The sequence below is a fragment of the Embiotoca jacksoni genome, unplaced genomic scaffold (assembly GCF_022577435.1).
Source record: "Embiotoca jacksoni isolate LCO1_2020_lvr unplaced genomic scaffold, fEmbJac1.0.p SCAF_4, whole genome shotgun sequence".
NCBI classification, from domain to species: Eukaryota; Metazoa; Chordata; class Actinopteri; family Embiotocidae; genus Embiotoca; species Embiotoca jacksoni.
In genome coordinates, this window is record NW_027185392.1 from 11,395,877 (window position 1) to 11,415,319 (window position 19,443).

Below are 19,443 nucleotides of genomic sequence, written 5' to 3' on the forward strand. Positions count from 1 at the left end.
AGCGGCAATTGTATGGCATGTTGAGAGTGACTCAAATACACACACCTATGTAATTATTCATACTAATAAAAATGCACACACAAAAAGTAAACCTGAACACATTCACACCCTGCTCAGGCATCCTACGCACTCCCACTTACACACCCACATCTTGACAGAGGTGCTCCTGAACAGCCACACACACATCCTCCATGTCTTTCTTCAGAAATGTACTTTATAACACGTGAAATTTTAAAAGTAACGCTAAAGAAATCTGAGAAGAAGCCACATCGCGATCATGTTGAGTCTTTGACCTCGCAGAAATGAAGGGAAGATTATTTTCCAGAGAAGAAATCAATGAAGAATGTCAAGAAAACAGTGTTTGGTGCAAATATATTTTAATTATAGGCCTGGAAAATGAATGAAATCATACACTCCCATCGTGAAAGTTCTCTCTTCTTTTACTGTTTCTTTTCAAAAATCATTGATCGAGACTAATTGTTTTCCAGGCTAATCGAGGTAAAGTGCTGGAACTGCTCCGGCACATCCATCTTTAATCTTTTAACATAAAACACTGAGAAAAAAGAAGGAAAAGAAAATGAAGAACTTCAAAACGTAGAATAAAAATTAGTAATCAGAACAGTTGATTTTATCATTTCATCCAATTTTCCACTGTAGTCTTGTCTTTTGTGTATTTATTCGGTTTCACCTTGAGTATGATGTGTATGATGAGTCCTGCTTGTAACTCAAACTTATTCCTTTTACTCATGTATGTGAATATTGATAATCCACCTGCCATCACTGCAAAGCAAAGCAGTCAACTGCTGTCGTTTTAAAATGTGCTATATAAATAAAAGTGGCTTTTAAATGTGTGAGTGACACTCCTACAGTCCTAGTGTGTCACCAGGTATCACAGGAAAACCAGATCCCTTAAGGATCAGAGGAAACAGGCGGCTTTGGTGTGGAACGAAGACATGAGTCAGCATTATAACTGGCAAACAATAGAAAACAAAAGATTTTTCGAGCATTACATTCTACATCCACAGACACGTCATCCGTGATGAAAAGATTTCAGTCCTACCCAAGACGGACAGACAGGCGTGGTGGTGTGATGAATGAAAGGCTTCTAAAAATGGTCTTTATATCTACTGCCGTCCTTTGTAAATAAAAAAAATACATCCACATAAAACCATGGGAAAAAAAAGAAGATATTAATTACAGTCTGATGAGCGACACTTGACATCATCCAGCAGCAACAGGTATTCTGTAGAAAACATCTGGCTTAAAAATATAAAGATGTTGACAGATGTTCACAGATGTGCTCGATGAGTCGAAGCAGTTGGCCCCTTGTTTGACATGATCGTAGGTTTGATTGCAATTGTCACACATCATAACAAACATCTACCAGTCTATTACGGACACCTAGTTAAAACTAATGTAGTATGATACAACAGTCCCGCAGTAAATCCAACTTTCATGAATTGGTCGCACTGCAACCTTCACCTTCACCGAGACCTTCAGATGCGAGTGTCTGCCGCTGTGTCACACCTGGCATTAACACAGGTGATCTGACCATAAGTGGACCGGTGGACGCAAGTCTGTTCACACCTAGCGACAGAACGCGCCTCCACAAGCGTCTCGAGTGACCATTTAAGAACTGATCTCGGTACCCCGCTCTATATCCAACAGGTGTTCAACAAAATGAGACATCTTTGCTCCCTCGAGCCTAATTTTGACCGTCGGGCTCGACTCCATCACATCGGTTCACGCTGTGTCTAATGAATTATTCCAGCGAGGTTAACAGGGTTGGTCTCTGCGCTGCGGTGGATCAATGAACTGTGCGAGTTCGTGTGGCTCTACCATGACAGGCGAGGAAAATCAAACCTGATAAAATGAACGCCTTGCGTTTCAAAATAAAGGCCCTTTAATGTTTCATACATGGTCCAGACAGAAACTATATCCTAACTTAACGCTAGTGAAATTGTACTCTGTAAAAGTAAAAGGTGGTTTTTTTTGTACACCCTCCCCCCAGGATCAATGATGTACAAACACCTCCTCAATTTAACAGCACGACAAACTACATCCTCCAAAATTATCAGTTAAATCAGCAACTCTCTCAAACATAAAACTTATAAACATTATAAATGACATTATGAACATTAAACCCTGTATTTTAGGATTGGACTGCATTCACTTTAGCTGTGTACCTATTAAGACTGATGACTGAGTGAAGCCAAATCAAAAACACGGGACTATCCAGATTTAGTTTTTTGAAGTAGAACAAAAATTTCACCCAGTGATTCATGTCTTTGTCATTCATTGTTCTGTTCATGCCCGTTTGTCACATTTCTTCAAACAACCATTTCTGCCCAGTGAGGCGACGGCAAAATGACTGACGTGCACACCAGAAGCCACCAGCTGTCCACAGGGTGTTATGGGAGCATTTGTTGAACATCAATGTGGAGAAAGAGAAGATGGTGATTTGACAGAAGTTTTGAATCACATGTTGGCATCGAATTCAAGTCTAAAGTAGGAGAGACCGGGGCAAAGATGAAGGGAAGAAACAGGACGCAGCTCAAGTCTTGAAAGTCTGACGATTGATACAATTCATCCGCTGGAGTTTGTCAAGCTGCAGGTCACAGGATGATGTCTGATATTTCATGTAGATGCTGAGGTAAAACTGCACTTTGTAAATTTTGGGTTTAAAAAAACAATGATAAAAATGAGAAAACTACGTAAAGGCGCTTCAATAACACTGGAGGAAAAAAAACAAACAGCTAACAACAGCAAAATGGCTTATAGTTTACTCAGACTATATTTTGAGATTGACAACTTGGCTTGGTTGTCCATAACAAGCACTGGGAACCGGTCGAAATTGAAAAATTGCAGACACCTCCATTGCTCTAATTAAGGAGGGAGCCTCTATGCTTAGGAACCCATGCAGCCTGGTCGTATTATCAAAGGTGGCAGGTGGACTTGGGTCATATTGCTACTTGAAATTGATGTGATTACTTTACTATAATCTTATTGAAGATTACTCCGCCTTCGAAAGGACTGCAAACTCCACCCATTTTGCACATAGGCACAAAAAAAAATAATTCAAACATTAAAAGGAACTGAAATGGTGCTAATTAACAACTGACCCAAGTTTGGTTGGTTGTGGTAAACTCTCAGGTGGAGGTTAAAGCCGGGGGTTTGGTTTAGCTGCCGAAGCCAAAGATGCCCTTGATGTAGCCAGTGAGGCCGCCTTTGCCCTTCTGCTCCACCTTGTCGTCCAGCGGTGGGAAGGCCACGTGGTTGAGAGCAAGGTCAAAGAATAGGGGCTTGCACGGGATTGGCTGGAAATCAGGGGGGAACTGGACCAGATTGGGCTGCTTCCCCACAAGAGTCGGGTCAAGGCGGAAGACTTCCAGGCGGTCACAGAGGGGCTGCATGAATGAGTGGAGAGAAAGTTAGCATATTCCAGTCAGAAAGAACTGAAAGTTAATGTAAACAAGGGGTCTCCAAACTTTTTTCCTCAGAGAGCTACTTTGACAAAATGAAAGTGTCCGAGAGCTACTCGTGTAGCTCTGTAACATTTATTCACATAGCTGAGCTTCACTAAACCAGCTGAAGAAGCTTTTTTATGTGAACGATAAAAAAAATGTATGCTAAAAACACACACCCAACCAGTCGCTTGCGAGCTACCCATTAACTTGCAAGCACAGTGATGTTGTTAGCTTGTTTTATCAAAGTTCTTCGGTCTGTAATTTGGTGTTGAATTCTCAAGAAATCGTTCAACATTTTGTGAACTATGTATATTTATTTTGTTGTAAAGAGTTAAATGAGAACATCAAAACCACTTTCACATCAGTGTTATATCCCATCTAGTATCGCACTAAAGCATGCAACACATCCACCAACTACAGGATACTGCATCAGAGTGATGGTTGGCCTTGCCTTGCATGTCACAGGTCTTTGTGATGGAGGTCGTGCGACAAAGTAAAAAGTGCTTAAGCCCATTTAGGGAGGTAGGTTGGGGGTGTTTGGATGGATAAAACACCCAGGACACAAAGTGAAATGTTTTAATAACCTTTACTGGGCAGTTTTGGTTTTCTAAATGTAACTTTGTTTTTTCCAGCCCAAGCAAGGCAAAAGAGACACTAGTACTATATCCTCTAGTGGACTGGAGAGTGTATTACAGGCTGGCGTGATATCTGGGTTTGTCATCTCATACAAAGCTGACTGGAACAGAGTTCCTTTCATTGACACACAAATAGATTGTAAAAAATGACCGGTGGTTTTATTGGGAGTTAGTCGTTACAATATTTATCCTATCCGTGCGAAGTGTCTTTTGGTTTTGTCCTCTTACCGTATTGTCCTTCACCTGCTGCTGAGAAGGAACTTCAGCAGTCTCGTCAGTGTCTGAAACACAAACATATTTATATATTATACAGAGGACCAATCACAACAGAGAAGAATGAGGCTAATGGTTTCTTGTATGGTGAAATATATAAAAATAGAAAATATTTTTTTTTTAAAAAGAGGCCTCTGAGCAAACTGTTGGTGGAGAAGGTGCTCTCACCCAGAATGGCAGCAGCTTGAAGTGAGTATTTTTCAGCATTGACCTCAGCAATGAGCTCCTGGACATCAGGGAGATCCTACAGAAATTCATGATGGACAATAAGGATCTTTGGGTCATTTTTATAAATAGTAGAGGTAATAGTGCTACTGTGTGCTCGTGTGTTAGTACCAACCTTGAGGATGTTGTTGAGGCTCTTGGCCTTGGACTGGACCTCCTTGGCATATTTCAACACCCTCTCGTACAGCACCAGTGCCTCACTCCACTTCTTCACCAGCACATAAGACTGGGCTATAAAGAAACACCTGCAAGGGAGAAATTAATTGAAAACGTACGTATCAAACAAACTACAGAGGGTTTCATTATCTGAAATTAGACATGAATGAAGGTGAGAAGCATGTCTGTTTTTCAGATAAGAGTACAGACTTTCAATTTTAATGATAGTCTTTAATTAGAAGATGCAGACAAAGCACTTCAAAAACGACAGTGTCTGACCTGTAGGCCTTGTAGACGAGCGTCTTGAGGGACACCTCCTTCTGGAAGGTGTGGTCGTCCTCCAGACCCTGCAGGGTGGAGAGCTCAGCCAGGCTCTGCAGAGTCGGACAAACAAAGGAGGTGGTGGGAAAGAAAGACGTGTGAAGAAATGAAGAGGAGAAAAAGAAGGTGACAATTAAAAGAGCAAACAAAGCGAAGTACACATTCATGCACTGTTGGGAACAGATCAAACATTAAATCATCCGGCTGAAAGAAACTGTGTGTGACTGACAAACTGGTAACTTGACAGTAGGGAATTATGTTCAATGGTGAGAAAACAAGGCAGAGCAACCACTCTACAAACAGACAGGACATTATCATGAAAAAAAAGATCATGATATCCATGACATCCTCCAGGTATTTACCTGCAGGATGATGTCGTACAGGCGGATGAGATCCTGAGGACGGGGCCCCCTCTTGTTCTCGTCAGCCTCGGGCTCCTTCAGTTTAGCCTGCAGGGTATGAGCCATGCTCTCATTCCTCTTCACCAACGTACACAGCTTGATGTAGGTCAGGTAACTGTGGGAGGAGAGCAGCAGCACATCGGTTATTCACGTATTGAAGAGAGAAGTCTCAGTCAGAAATGGATGTTTCATTATCACAGTCTGCATTCTCTGTAATCTGTCATTGAACAGTTTGGTCCGAGTCATCAAATTATAATGCAGTCCATGTTTTTTTTCTCTACATTCAAACAAATTATAGGCCTGACACATTCTCTTTAAGGTTTTTTTTATGCCAGGATTAGACAAAACATTCAGCCCAATAATGACCCAACCCAACAGATTATAACAGGCTTGTCGATCAGCAGATATCTAATCCTTTCAGTAATGTTTTAAACATTCTGATTTCAGCCCCTCAAAAGTCAGGATTAGTTATACGAGAGTAAAACGAAAATCTTTGGGAGTTGGGCTCTGAAGCAGGAAGGAGGGAAATGATGTAATTTTTTTTACTCAACTTTAATTGGAAAAATAATTATTTGAGCCGTTTGCCACAGCCATGGATTATGGTTGTCTAATTTAAGACACAGACCGTCACAAAGGAGCTAAATGTGTCTGATCCTGGTGTTTACCAGCACAAATACACTGAAATATGACATTAAGATGAAGTTGCATTTCATTTCTTTTACCTGTGCAGGAACTGGAGGTTGGACACCTTTCCACTGTCATTATCAGAGACCCTCTCTCGCTGCTTCTACAGAGATAGGTCAAACCGTTTCACATTCCTGTTTTAATGTTACCCGTCTTTACCGCTCACAGGCTGTACGTCAAACTGATGGCTGAATTGTTAACAGACATCTAGGTCATTTTTTTTTTTTTTTTTTTAACTCAAGTCATCACAGCATCCACGTAAATATATCAGCTGTCAAACTTTCTACCCTGGTGTATCTTACCGCCTCACTCTTGAGCTCCTCTCTCACAGCTTGGATGGTGTCTCTGCACTCGGCCAGCAGGGTCTCATACAGATGTTCTTTGGTCTCCTCATTAGCTGCCTGCACAACACAAACACTAATTCAGATCTACAAAGGACTTTTAGTTCATATTTTTAACTGCAACATTAAAAAGATCTTCTGAGTGTAAGGTAACATTACACCAAAGTCTGGTGTGCATGAGAGGCGTTTCATCTGTGTGTTTCCATCTCAAATGTATCGGACAACAGCTAAACTTCTATTTAAATCAGTTCAGCTGTCCACGCTGGTGTTGCAGCACCACATTATTACACTTCAAGTTCATTTTCTTTGGTTTTCAAAACGCAGCCTTCAAGACGGTCTTGGGTTCTGAGCGCCACCAAAACGTACACTCAATACTGTGCCTGAACGCATCCTGTGTAGACACAGTCAGAAGGCTGCTGCTTGTGCTGCTCTGTTGACATGCAGCTTTCACTGTGCTGGCTGGAAGTGGATAACCTGGTGCGAACCAGAGTACCGCATATTTGTTCTAATTGTTTAAATAAACACCAGCAACTTGACGAAGTGCTGAGCATTTATTCTGCACTGAATGTTTAATGTGTGGCGATCTTTTTCCAGTCAATGACAGTTGGAAAAATATTAGCACTGTGCTTGTCACTGTCACCAGCCATCCAATCACAGTGAAGGAGGGGCGGGACAGACTCGGTTAACCACAGACACTGTTTGCTGACTGGTCTGCCCTTCAGAGTGGCTGCTTCACAGTATGAGTCATAGTCGGCGCAGCCAGGCTAGTTGTTCAAGCACAATCCTTTGTAGGCTGGTAAAATTTGTATTATACTGTCTGAGGTTTATGGAATTGTGTTGTTAAAAATGCATCACCCTCATAATGACAGATCATTTCAACCTCAACTACTGTATTAATATTGCAAGTAGATTTACGTATTAGACACAGCTTTACATGACTTTTATACAGATTTCTATACACTGGACTATTTCAAATGTAGAGCATCTCATCACAGACCTGGCAAACCTGTATATTTTAGCAGACTCCTTTGGCCTGAATACATGTCTGACATCAAAGTGCCCTACCCACAGATTAAACATTGTTGAGAAATTCATTATCTTTTGGAACTGTAAAAATCGCTAATGGGTTTCATTCAAACGTCACTGGATACAGACTACTTGGGATGCCATATGCAAACAAAAATGTTTGGATAAGTTCAAAGGTCAGAAAACTGTTGGGAGCATGTGATCTGTAAATTGTAGCTACAGAAAATAACATTTGTTTCACTCTTCCCCTCTAAAATGCATGAAAACTGAAGATTTGTTCCATAATGTGTAATGTAATGTTTTTGTTTTGTTAAAATAAATTATATAAAATTGGTACAGCAAAAAGTGTTGTTCAGGAACCGGTATCAAAGTCCAAGGTATTGGTATCGAATATTTTTGGCACCCAGCCCTACAGTCACCAACAAGGAGTTAATTAAAGCTGCCACACTGCAGCTCAGTCAAACTGATGAGCTATTAAACAGCAACAACCAACGACATCTTCATTGAGGCGTCTACAAGAGAGGGCACGGTCCCCGTGCTGCTTTCTTAAACATACCGGTGATCTTAAGAAGCTGGTGGTCAAACACATCGTAGCAGGATGAACAGAGTGTACTTAAAGAGCACAACTCCTTTATCTAATTTCACTCTACAGATTGTATCCGAAAATGTATTTAGAAGCTATATTAAATATCAGGTCTCTGGCTGGCAGGTAATCAATAGCTAATGATTATATTATTAAGAAAACCCTTGGATTTATGTTGTTAACTAAAACTTGGTTAAATGAAAACGACAGTGCAGCTGCCCTAATCGAATCTGTTCCCCCATGCTTCCATTTCCAGATTATAAGGCTAATAAAAAAATTGTTCAGGTATTCATACAAAGTGATACAAAGTGCAACAGTTACACCAGGAATGTGAGTTTGGCAAACGGGGGGAGAGACGCAGGTATGTGGCCCGGCAGGCTGCGGATACATTCCTGCATCATAACTCATCACCAATTAGACACTGTGGAGTTTCAGGGTTCAGATCTTTGTAAATGACAGGATTCTTCTTCACCAAACCTTTCTTTCATCGACACACTAACACAACAAGCCTGTGTTACCCTGAGATATTCTCAGAAATCTGCAGGATGTATCACTGTATGGTCATGTTGAAAAGAAGCTTTGTGGGGTTACCGTAAAAGAGAAAATTAACAACGGAAGAAATATCGATCGACGTTACAAGAAAATTCCTTGTAGTGATAATCGATGGCTCTTAAAGCTGTTCTAACCAACCCACAGGGATGACTTTACTAAGGGCTATACACTTGTGCCAACACCCTGGCAAGGTCTGGTATAACCAGCTCAACCCGTTGAGCATCCTTTGCTGTGAAGGCTGAGATGGATAAACAGATTACAAGAAGGAGGCGCTTCAACGAGGATTGAAGTTTGGCCCAACATACTCTTTTCTGTCCCCAGAGGCCAACAGCTGAAGATCAGATGTAGCAGGCAGGGACATTTAAGGTCCTGGTGTGACATACTCTGACTCTGTTTAATCATCTAGGACATCACATTGTCTGTTCAACACCAAGAAAATAAAAGGAAACGGTAATAACAATGGGCAGCTTCAAAGTGCTAAACATTCAATCACAGCCTTCATTAGCTTAACAAAGACTTGTGACGCTACAGTCGGGTCCCAAAAGGGTCCATTTGAAAATGAACGGTGTTTAGAGATGATAATACTAAGCTGTCCACAGAAACCTGCTGGGTGTTGTCCTGAATTGATGTGTGGGCTGAAATGCACAGAATGCATGTGTAATGAGAGAGGCTGCATGCCAGAGACCTGAGTGGCAGTGGGTGTGATTAGGTGTGTCTGCGGGAGGCTGCCTTCAGGCACAAGAAAACGGGAGGAATGAATGGTGGTGGCAGGGAGGGGACGTGTGAGTGTATAGAGGAGTGTGCCACCTACTGAAAAATGTAGGAATTACAATGACTGTTGTAAAAAAAAAAAAAAGGGTGTTCAACTGAGGTATATTTTTGTTATTTGAAGCTTTGTCACACTTGCAGAGGAGTTGACGTGTTAATGCTCGCTGAGCGTAGTTGAAGACATGCGACTGTGGGGAACAAGGGTTCAATTCTCTTTACTATCACGGACAAACAAACCAGTAATGAACATTTAGTCCAAATGGGCCATTTGAACACAAAGATCTACAGTGTTAAGTAATGAGTGGTGGGACCATTGACACTGGTCTGCCCTTTGATGCAGCATGAACTAATGACTTTGATGACTAACTTAGTAAAAGAATATAAACTGTTTAACTCTGTTAACTGTTACCTTTTTATGATATTTTTGAGGGAAGAGACAGAATGAAACGGAGAGACTGAGGGGGATTCACATGCAACAACAGTGTGATTACACGTGTGTGTCTGTACTTAGAGCAGTGTATGTGGTTCTGTTTATACGACAGTGGATGTCTGCATAAGCTGACTTGTTCACACGTTTGTTTATTCGGTATGCTCTACTTGACAACGGTTAAGGGGGAACGTTTTTTTTTTTTTTTTTATCAGGTGCTGGCACGTAATATAGGATATAAAGAGCGTCTAACAACAAGGCTTCATATCGAACGCAACATTAGTTGTATGTGCTCTAAAAAGCAGAAATAGATGAGAAACTGACCTGAGCGATGGCGGCCTCATTGTCTGCCAGACCCAACAGGAAGATGCGGGCCTTGTCGATCTTCACGGGCACCGTCCGTCCTCGCCACTCCACCTCACTCATGGTGGCCGCCTTCTTGGTTCTTGCCTGAGTGATCAAGGTCTGAGAAATAAAAAATATACATTTATTTATTTTTTAATTACATTTTGTTAAGTATAAAACGACATCTTAGGAGTTCACCCATGATTACACAATTTTGCCTGTTTTTGTATTAGCAATAAGTAGTGTTCTTTGTGGAGTGTGTGTGTGCGCGCTTTGGTAATATTAGGTATCATCAACTAATACAAGCAGACTAATGACTGCTTTATGTTCACCTCAAGTTTCTCAGCCATCATGCCTCCTACTCCTCCAGTCAGCCTCATCTGCATCAAATCATTGATGGCATTCTGGTCACCTGCAATCAGACAGTTAGTGTGAGTATGGAGGATGAGTGGGGCTCTGGGACATGTGCGGTGTGTCAACAAAATCTCAGGATGGCTCTAAATAATATTGAGAAGAGCCACTAAGGTGGTGCTCACCGATGTTGTAAGCACAGTAGCGGATGTTGGGAGATATCTCGTCAACACGCTGACGATATAGAACTGCCAGCTCCTCAGTGAACGCACTGGCCAGTTTCTCGTAGATGGTCCTAAGAAGACAGGGCAAGTCAAAAATGGAGGGTTTTCTGAGCAGGACAAAGTGGTGACTGAACATACATTCACCTATTCTGCCACAGTACTTGGAACACTGAAGAGATGTTAAAACTCACTTGCACTTGTTGAAGGCCTCCATGGCGAGCTTCCACTCCTGCAGCTCAAACTCCACCATGCCAGTCAGGTACGCTGTGTAGGCCTGCGACAAAAACATTAGACATAATTAGAGGCTGTTGTGAGGACAAGACAAATCTGACACAGCTTATCAAGTGTAACAATATGTTACATATCGTTTCATACAATACAGCTGAAGGACAATATGAAAAAAGTTTAGAAAACTTTTGGACCTTTGAGGCTGGAATCCTTTTGCACAAGTCCACCCTTTATGCTATACATCTGCATGTCTCTAAACGTGGGCTGATCTCTGTAGGTGTACCTGTGCCTCCAGTTTGGTCTTAGCATCGACACGGGAGCTTTCACAGAGCTTCTCCAGCTTCTCGCTGTGCTTCGCAGCCTTGCGTAGTCGAGCCATCAGGTGGAATCGCTTACGCGGCTCTGTGTTGGCCTCCTGCTTCAGCTGCATGGCGTAGCTCCACGCACGCTCTGCTTCCATCAAAACCAGCAGAAGATACCTGAAGAAGGGAGGTAGACGCTTCAGTCGTTTGGTGGCATGTTTTAGTAAACACATTCAAAAACTGAATTCTGTGGTTAATCAGCAATATCTACCAAAGCCGAACCAGACTCGTGTTTTATGTAAAAGCAACAAGCCACAACACCTTGCGGCATTATTGCCTGTCTGACATATGTGTGTGTACGTAATCGGTATCCACTACACGCGAGCTCTTCCATAACATCAACCCTTTAACTGCACATGAATGTCTGATTCAGACAGTCCATTCCTCACCTGTTGTCAGAAAGCATTTCAACGGTAACTTTCTTCCCAACGAACTTGTGTCGGTTGCCCATCTTGAAGCCAAGAGTCTTGCGCAGGCGTCGCAGGCGACGAGAGCAGTAGCCCCTGGAAATATTTACACACAGATGGTTACACTACAGCACATTAATATGCTGACATTGATGTTTTCATATCAGGAAAACCAGCCAGAAAAATTATTTTTACCAATATAATTCTGGTATTTTCTTTGAAAGACTGTGATCCTAAATAGTCTCATAAACACCTGCCAATATCTGAGCCACTTTAAGACAGCTAAAGTAGTGACAAAACTCTTGAAGGTATACCCGTACAATCAAACCCAAGTATATATAACTACTCAGCATAAATTCTACCATCCCAATGCATATGCAGATTTTGATGACACTGCCCAAGAGGTGCTAGTTCAGTCAATGATAAGTTTACATATGCGGCTGCAGTAAGAGATGGTGTTGTACTGAACAACATTATAATGATGCGTTTCTAAGATTTCCATCCCTCATATATGAAAATGTGGTGAACACACACAGCTGTTATATTTAGACTGCATTTAGGCCATAAACGTATCCTCCCCTTAAATGCCTAACTGCATAATCAAAGCGTTATTTGATCACTACCACTGTGTAATCTGGACCACATGGCAGCAGGGCTTTCCATGCAGTCTTTTGTCACAGTCCAAGTACATTTGGTCTCCACAATAACTTCTGTAATATCTTCAGATATTTAGAGAAAAAAAAAAAGTAGTCACCGCCAGAAGCTGAATATCAGTATGTATTTCTTTAAATGGAGGAAACACAGTTTGAACACATCTCTGTCTCTCGGCCAGTCAGTGCAGGTGTATGGATCATGTGAAGTAGCTCACCTGTATCTCTGGTAGTCTCCGTGCCTGAGGCCATGCTGCTGCTGGGACTCCTTGATGATCTGCAGGACTGAGGTTCGGTGTTAAGGGACAACCTTATCCACCACATCATGGGACTCGGGGGAACTATTTGGCATTCATACTCATGGTTGACTGTGTCAGTAAATGTATGAACCCAGACTGTGTGATATGTTTAATAAACGGATATATAGCTGCTAAGTGAACAAAGTAACATGTCTTTAGTACCATACAGAAACTAGCATGCTTGGTTTACTTCATGTCCTCGGACAAAAACCTGTGTAAATGCATATAAATCAGTGTTTCCTGCCTTCTGCTGACAGCCTGCTTCACTATGACACGTCGCCTAACAACGCCAGCTAACGTTATCCTCTGACCGAGCTAGCTAGCACGCTAACATTAGCTTCTGATCTGAAACAGACTCGCTGAGTGAAAGCTGAAAACAACCACTTAGCAACTCCTGTGGTGAAGGATACTCTCCAGTCCAAGTCCTCCGTCCTGTAAATTTTCTTTGTTTTCGTCCAAGCGGAAAACTTTAGCTTCGTTTTGCTTTTCGGCGGCCATGTCTAAATGCTAACGGCTAAGCGGCGCGCACACACACACACACACACATGCTCAGTGGGAAGAGAAGTCTGGGACCAATGACGGCGAGGGGCGGGGCGAAGGAGGGGGAGGGGCGAGGGGCGGGGCGAAAGGGCAATCCTCGCGAGATTTGGCGGTACGTCCACTCTGCAGGTTTCTCAGAGGAAAGTCATCTCTTCCGATGTAAGTACTTTCATTACTGAAAATACTGACGAAAGATGAACCTTACTTTGGAAGAATGTATTGTTTGGCCTCCAGGAAAATTATAAACAGAAAAACACTGACGTGAACATGATAAGTCCTGCTGTCATAAAGCAGTACATAACAATGCCCCAATATAATTACTCCCAAATATAACTACAAAGAATTTTGCATACGGTGCTGGTGTGACACTACAAATGCAAAAAGTTTAGATATATGTGATCATATAACGCCTGAAAGCAGCCAAAAATCTAGTAATGTGGTGAGAATGTTGTCTTAACTCTGGTTTCCAGTATCAACAACGATCTTTTAACCTCACGAGTACCACTGATAATGAACTAATCTACAACCACCAGAGCACGATGACATACACACAACAATAATATCCATAATAAAGAGACGTCTGTATATTTTAATAGAAAGTGAAACAGAAATAAACTCCAGACATTAGTCCAAAAATGACCTTCAGTGTGAACATAACTGTGCAGACAGACCTGATCAAGACATAGCCTCCTCTTTGTCCTGACTGTACTCAGAGGATGCTGTAGGATGTCTAATAAAAGTTATGTTAAATAAAAAGTGGGCTGTACGTACACACTGGGTGTGTGCACATCGACTTCCCAAATAGTCTCTTTACCTTCAAGATAAGGTAAAGAACAGCTATCAATGAGCCACATAAACCGAATCACAAAAAACATCGACAATCCTTAGCTGGCTCACATTAAGTATTTTAAATAAACACTGTTCGGAGGAAGAAATCCACGGAACGAGCCCCAGACTCTTCGATGTACCATAAGGGATTCAAATCTGAGGCAGCACAATATTCAGTGTCTTTTTAGTTTGCTAAACAAAAAGTACCCTCAGATGTTGTCGGCAGCAGAAATGTATCTGGATAGAAAGTTCTTGATCTCTGAGATGTGCATGGTCTCCTTGATGGTTGTGTCTCTTCTGCGGACCTGAAGGAGGCCGCTCTCCAACGTGCTCTCACCGATCACCACAGTGAAAAGAACTCCCATCTCATCATACCTGCAATGCATCAACACAGAAACACACATACATGAGTGCGTAGCAAGTGAACGATGTCTATATTGCTACTAATGAGCAATATGGTGTGCACGGTGGGTTTAAGAGCTGAGTAACAGTGTGGCATCAACACAACGTATTTACTTGGCATTCAGCTGCTCCATTGATGTTGGCACCGTTTCAAGATATCCAGGCCATGCAGAGATCTTAGCTTCCAGGAACTCCAGCAGAAGGCCTTCACAAATCTAAAAATATATTCAAATACTCGTCAATAAATTTTGACACACACCCACACAATATACAAGCTCACTGCACACAGATCAAAGTAACTTGAAAGACAAGAAAAAAAAAAATCTAAGAATCACTGAAGTCTACATGTTTTTCTTGCCTGCCTCAGCTCCATAGTGGCTCCCCTGCTGATGTCTAGAGCCACTTTGACTGGAGCCAAAACTGGATGCAACTTCAGAACCTTCAGAATCATAATAAAATAGAAGAAATAGAAATAAATCAAGCCATGTGCATCCTGCTGACATTGTTTTCTTCATGCGCAGTGAGCTGTTCACCTTCCTCTGCTGCAGCTTCTGCTTCCCATCTTCTCTCTTTAGCTGCCTGAGGGAGTTGGACAGGAAAGCCATAACCCCGCGGTCCACGTTCCCGGTCACAGAGACAACATGAGGAACCGACTTTCGTCCGTCTCGACACTGAAGCAAGTTTACATAACACTGCATGTGAATACACTGAAGAGAAGTGGTGAACAGCAGCTTGTGTCTCTGATCATAGAGTTGATTATCATGTTTAAGTAACAACAACTGAGTCAAAATGTCTCAAAATAAAACACATTTCAGTCAAGTGGGATTATATGAGGAATACAGCCCTTTTTCACTGCAGACATTTTGACTTGGTGTTGCAATACATTTGAAACAAATAGTAAAGCTGACTCAGTTAACCGAGTATTATCCCATACCAGAGAAACATCATCGACATTACCGAAGTCCTGCAACTGCGACACTAAATATGTTCAATGTAGCGGCTGAATGCAGGCATATAACAGAAAGCACACACACTAAAACAGTACAAAAATGAAGCAGGCTGACCTGCAGTTTAGACCGAACTCCCTTGTGTGTGTGTAGCAGCTCTGTGTTTCCACGGCTCCACAGTGTCTCCAGCGACTCCTGTCCCCAAGGGAAATTGTAGATGATCCTCACGCCACGAGATGCCATCTCTTCGAGTTCTTCCTGTGGGACCTCACTGCTGCTGAAGTTGGATGGGGACAGGGCAAACTGGACAAGGACAGATTGAAAGACAAGAGGCAAACAAAGGGAAGATGTGAGTTGATATGAATTAGTAATAATAATGTTCTCATCAACTTTTGAACCAATGTCATCCTCAAAACTTCTGTGATCTCAGTATTGATGATCATTAACAGTTTTCTGAGACGGAATTTAAAGTTTAGGTAAAGTTATTTTACTTTATTCACAAATAAATATGATGGTAAAGAGTGATTACTGAAAAACACAGCATGGGATTTTTAGACCTCTGACCTCGATTGTCAAGAAATGAGGCACATAACAGCAAAGATATTAGAGCCATGTCCTTCCAGAAAATGGTACCAGTGTGCGATAATCTTTTACATATCCTTGTAAAAAAAAAAAACAGCAATATGTACAAGCATGTTCCTCTAGATTATATTCAGTTTGCCTTTTTCCTCGTTCTTGCAACAACAATACTTATTTCACCTTTTGTTCTTTTCGAGTTAAAACCAATTTGGCCTTAAATGATTAAAAAAAAACTAACTTTTATGTCAGTTCTATGTTTTGTATTGTACACCAGAAATACTTCATGTGGGTCTTATTTGTTTTAAATGTGTTTTTGTCCAACTGTCATATTTTAAGGAGACTCAGCCTTAAATTACTCACCTTCCTCCACCACTTCAGCCTCTGTCGTGTCCAGTGATCCAGCCACTGTGAAGAGGTTCGAGGAGAGCAGAACCACACGAGAGATGTCTGGGTGGCCTCAGCTGGGCTGACAGAAAAATTACAACCAGCATATCAAAATTATAGCAGCATTACATATATTTATGAGCTGTAAATTGTTTTTTAATAGTACATTTCTTACACACCATATAGTAATGCTTCTGTTTTTGTATAGTAATTCTTCTGCTTCTGCATGTTGTTACATGTGGCAAAGCAGTACTTGCTTTATTAAATTGGTTAGTGAGCAATGCACATCATCATAAATGCAACCAATCATTTAAATCACATGAATCACAATCAGTGGTGGATTGTTTGGCGACCGCAGAAAATGTCTCTGAGTACAAACTATAAGCAGTGCCTTGGAAAATGTGATCTTGCTTTTGCAATAATTAATGCATATTCAATCAATATCCGCGTTATTTGCTGGAGCTTGCAATTTTGCAAAAATCCTGGAGGGGCTGCATGAAAAACTGAAATGGTTCATTCAGAACAACAGGTGGTAAAGCCCTAAGGTGTGGTGTTGGACTTTGTTGAGACTTTAATAGGAACTCCTCAAGCAATATATAAGGATTATGGAGCTAGTGTAAAGAAGGATTATCCTTGTATAACAAAATCTGATCTAAAGAAACTGTTATAAATATAATTTTTAATCCACATATTGTCTTTCATAAACATTTGTCCACACACAGACAGACATTCACAGATTCCAGAGAGTATTTGAAGCCTCACCAACCGGAGCCGCCTGGAGGCTGGAAACACAGACCCGTCTCAGCCAGGCCAAACGGTAACTTCCTGTTCACCAGCTCCAAGGAGGGGACAAACTGCTCCAGAGCACCTGAGAACAAACCACAACACACAAGGGCCATCAAAACAACATTTTATCGTTCAAACCGTGAAAAAATTAGTGATTGAGACAAGTCATCACTTGTACTTATCTCTCTGCAGTCTTTGCCTGGTGCAATGCTTGGTGCTAATTTATTGTTAATATACTGACATCATCTGAGTCATCTGACTCTATTGTATTTTTTCAGTCATCTGATGGTGAGGACTTCTTAATGTGCACCTCTAGACCACTGAAATGCTATCTTTATTCCCTAAGAACCTAAACCTAAACATATTTTATAGGTGAGCCAGCTTGGCATCACCTTGCTTCTTGGACCAAAGCATATGCTGTCATAATCTTTAACCAGTATATCTACCCGTTCATTTATTGTCAAATCATTCCCACAGAAAACAGAGAAACCTTCTGTGACACATTGGCTGACAGTTTACCTTGAAGTAAGTTAGTTCTCAGAGATGGGGACCTCTGAAGGAGCTTGTCTGCCTCCTGGATGAGTTGCTCCTTGCTCAGCTCCTGTTGATTAAGTACTTGTTGTAAATGTTCAGATGTAACCATCCGCAGTGTCCCCTGTCCACCAGCTGCTCGGTCCTCGCTGTTGCTCAGAGTGTTGATCCCAAACACCTGAGATCTGGACCGGGTCACCGAGTGCCACCACTGGTCCAGCAGGTTTCTCCTCAGCTCCATGCCCAGAGGTCCATAGCTGCAGCTCATCCCGCGCTGAAACAGCTCCACGTTAGTCTGACCAGGGGAAATATAGTGTCTGTCCACGCAGAGCTGCAGTAAAGTCCTGACCTGGTCCAGACCATCAGTCAGTGATGAGCTGCAGCGTCTTCTGGAACAGTGTTTGGTTTTTAAAGAGGATAAACGCCTTGACAGGACGTGTCTGACACAGTGAGTTAACATAATAAGGATCTTGACAGAAGTCAGAGATAGTACTGCAACTCAAAGGATGACAGCTGCCGTAAAACCCCAAAGGAGAAGAAGTCAGAGACAGGTCCAATGTCAGTCGGTGCGAATTGAAATTCTGAGATTTTCATCCGAAAATCTGGCTGCACCTTCCGTACCTTTAAAAAACAAACAAACAAAAAAAACAACCTAAATGCTGCAGCAAGAACAGATTTAAACTACAAACTTACGCAAAGTCTTTATTTGCCAAATAACCTCCCGTAAAAAGAGAAAGTTGAGGGTACTCCTTCAACGGTGCACGAAAACTGGCATTGGCAGCACGTTATAGCTAACAGCGACACGCCACAAATACAGTGTCTGTCGGTGCGTTTAAAGATCCTCACAGTTTCTCATAGTGTCACAGTTTATGTCCAATAACAACATCTGGACAACGTTTACAGTTCACGTGGGTCACATCACGGATGTAGTGGAATTAAAAGAGGCGCGCGACCCGGAAACAAAACGTTTACATCCGGGTTACACATAGCATCACGTTGTCTTAAATAATCCAGGTTTAAAAAGACAGCTTTACAGTCTTTAAATTCACTTGGACTCATGTTGGTGCCCTTGTATTTATCAATTTTATTATTTTGGATCTGGCTAATGAACAACACAAACAAAAACTTGATATGCTTATCACATTGATATAAAAAGTTGACCAAAATAGTGCCATTGAGCAATTTTCTTCTTTTTTTAATATATAATGATTTTTAGAATTTTTTTGAAGTACAAGATAATCTACATGTTTCTGATGTGTTATGGCCACTGTCTGGTTTAAAATGCCAGTTAGGATTTGGTCATTTCTTTCATAAAGGTAGTTACATGTCAATAAAAGACTAAAAACACTGCAATAAGTCTAAAAACATTCATACAGGGGTTGTTTTTTAATTGCAAGAATAGTTAAAACACTACAAATTCCTGAGGATAATATATTTTACCTAGCTGCTGAATGAAGCACTTCCAGTTGAACTGAATAAGGTTGTGGCTCAGAAATGACAGGTGTAGACACCCATGGTGCACAGTGTTGTTTTCATTTCTCTGCAGCAATTACAAGTTAGCGCAATACCCGCATGCCCCACTGTGTTGCTTTGTGGCATCTTACTGCCTCACTTTGAAACTTCTAAATTAATGCTAAATGAATTTGTTCAGCACAGAGGCCCCCTGATATTACAATGATTTACTCCTGACTCTGTATTCAGGTTCAGAGGCACCAAAACAA

The 19,443-nt window shown here is 41.5% G+C and overlaps 2 protein-coding genes across 2 annotated transcripts; both read right to left on the reverse strand.

The window, feature by feature from the left end:
* Positions 1 to 360: 360 nt before the first annotated feature.
* srp68 (signal recognition particle 68) lies at positions 361 to 13,263 on the reverse strand. Its single transcript, XM_069167377.1, has 16 exons — positions 13,136 to 13,263; positions 12,645 to 12,711; positions 11,759 to 11,872; positions 11,291 to 11,486; positions 10,971 to 11,053; positions 10,741 to 10,850; positions 10,537 to 10,616; positions 10,184 to 10,324; positions 6,465 to 6,563; positions 6,201 to 6,265; positions 5,440 to 5,593; positions 5,036 to 5,130; positions 4,716 to 4,845; positions 4,544 to 4,619; positions 4,331 to 4,383; positions 361 to 3,407 (listed from the first exon to the last, which is right to left on the reverse strand). Exons 1-16 carry the CDS (start codon positions 13,221 to 13,223, stop codon positions 3,180 to 3,182), a joined length of 1,779 nt encoding a protein of 592 aa, XP_069023478.1. The 5' UTR covers positions 13,224 to 13,263; the 3' UTR covers positions 361 to 3,179.
* Positions 13,264 to 13,827: 564 nt separating this feature from the next.
* polg2 (polymerase (DNA directed), gamma 2, accessory subunit) lies at positions 13,828 to 18,647 on the reverse strand. Its single transcript, XM_069167116.1, has 8 exons — positions 17,711 to 18,647; positions 17,168 to 17,273; positions 16,382 to 16,487; positions 15,560 to 15,745; positions 15,029 to 15,166; positions 14,854 to 14,934; positions 14,610 to 14,710; positions 13,828 to 14,468 (listed from the first exon to the last, which is right to left on the reverse strand). The coding sequence occupies exons 1-8, from the start codon at positions 18,180 to 18,182 to the stop codon at positions 14,303 to 14,305; spliced, it is 1,356 nt and encodes a 451-aa protein (XP_069023217.1). The 5' UTR covers positions 18,183 to 18,647; the 3' UTR covers positions 13,828 to 14,302.
* Positions 18,648 to 19,443: the final 796 nt, after the last annotated feature.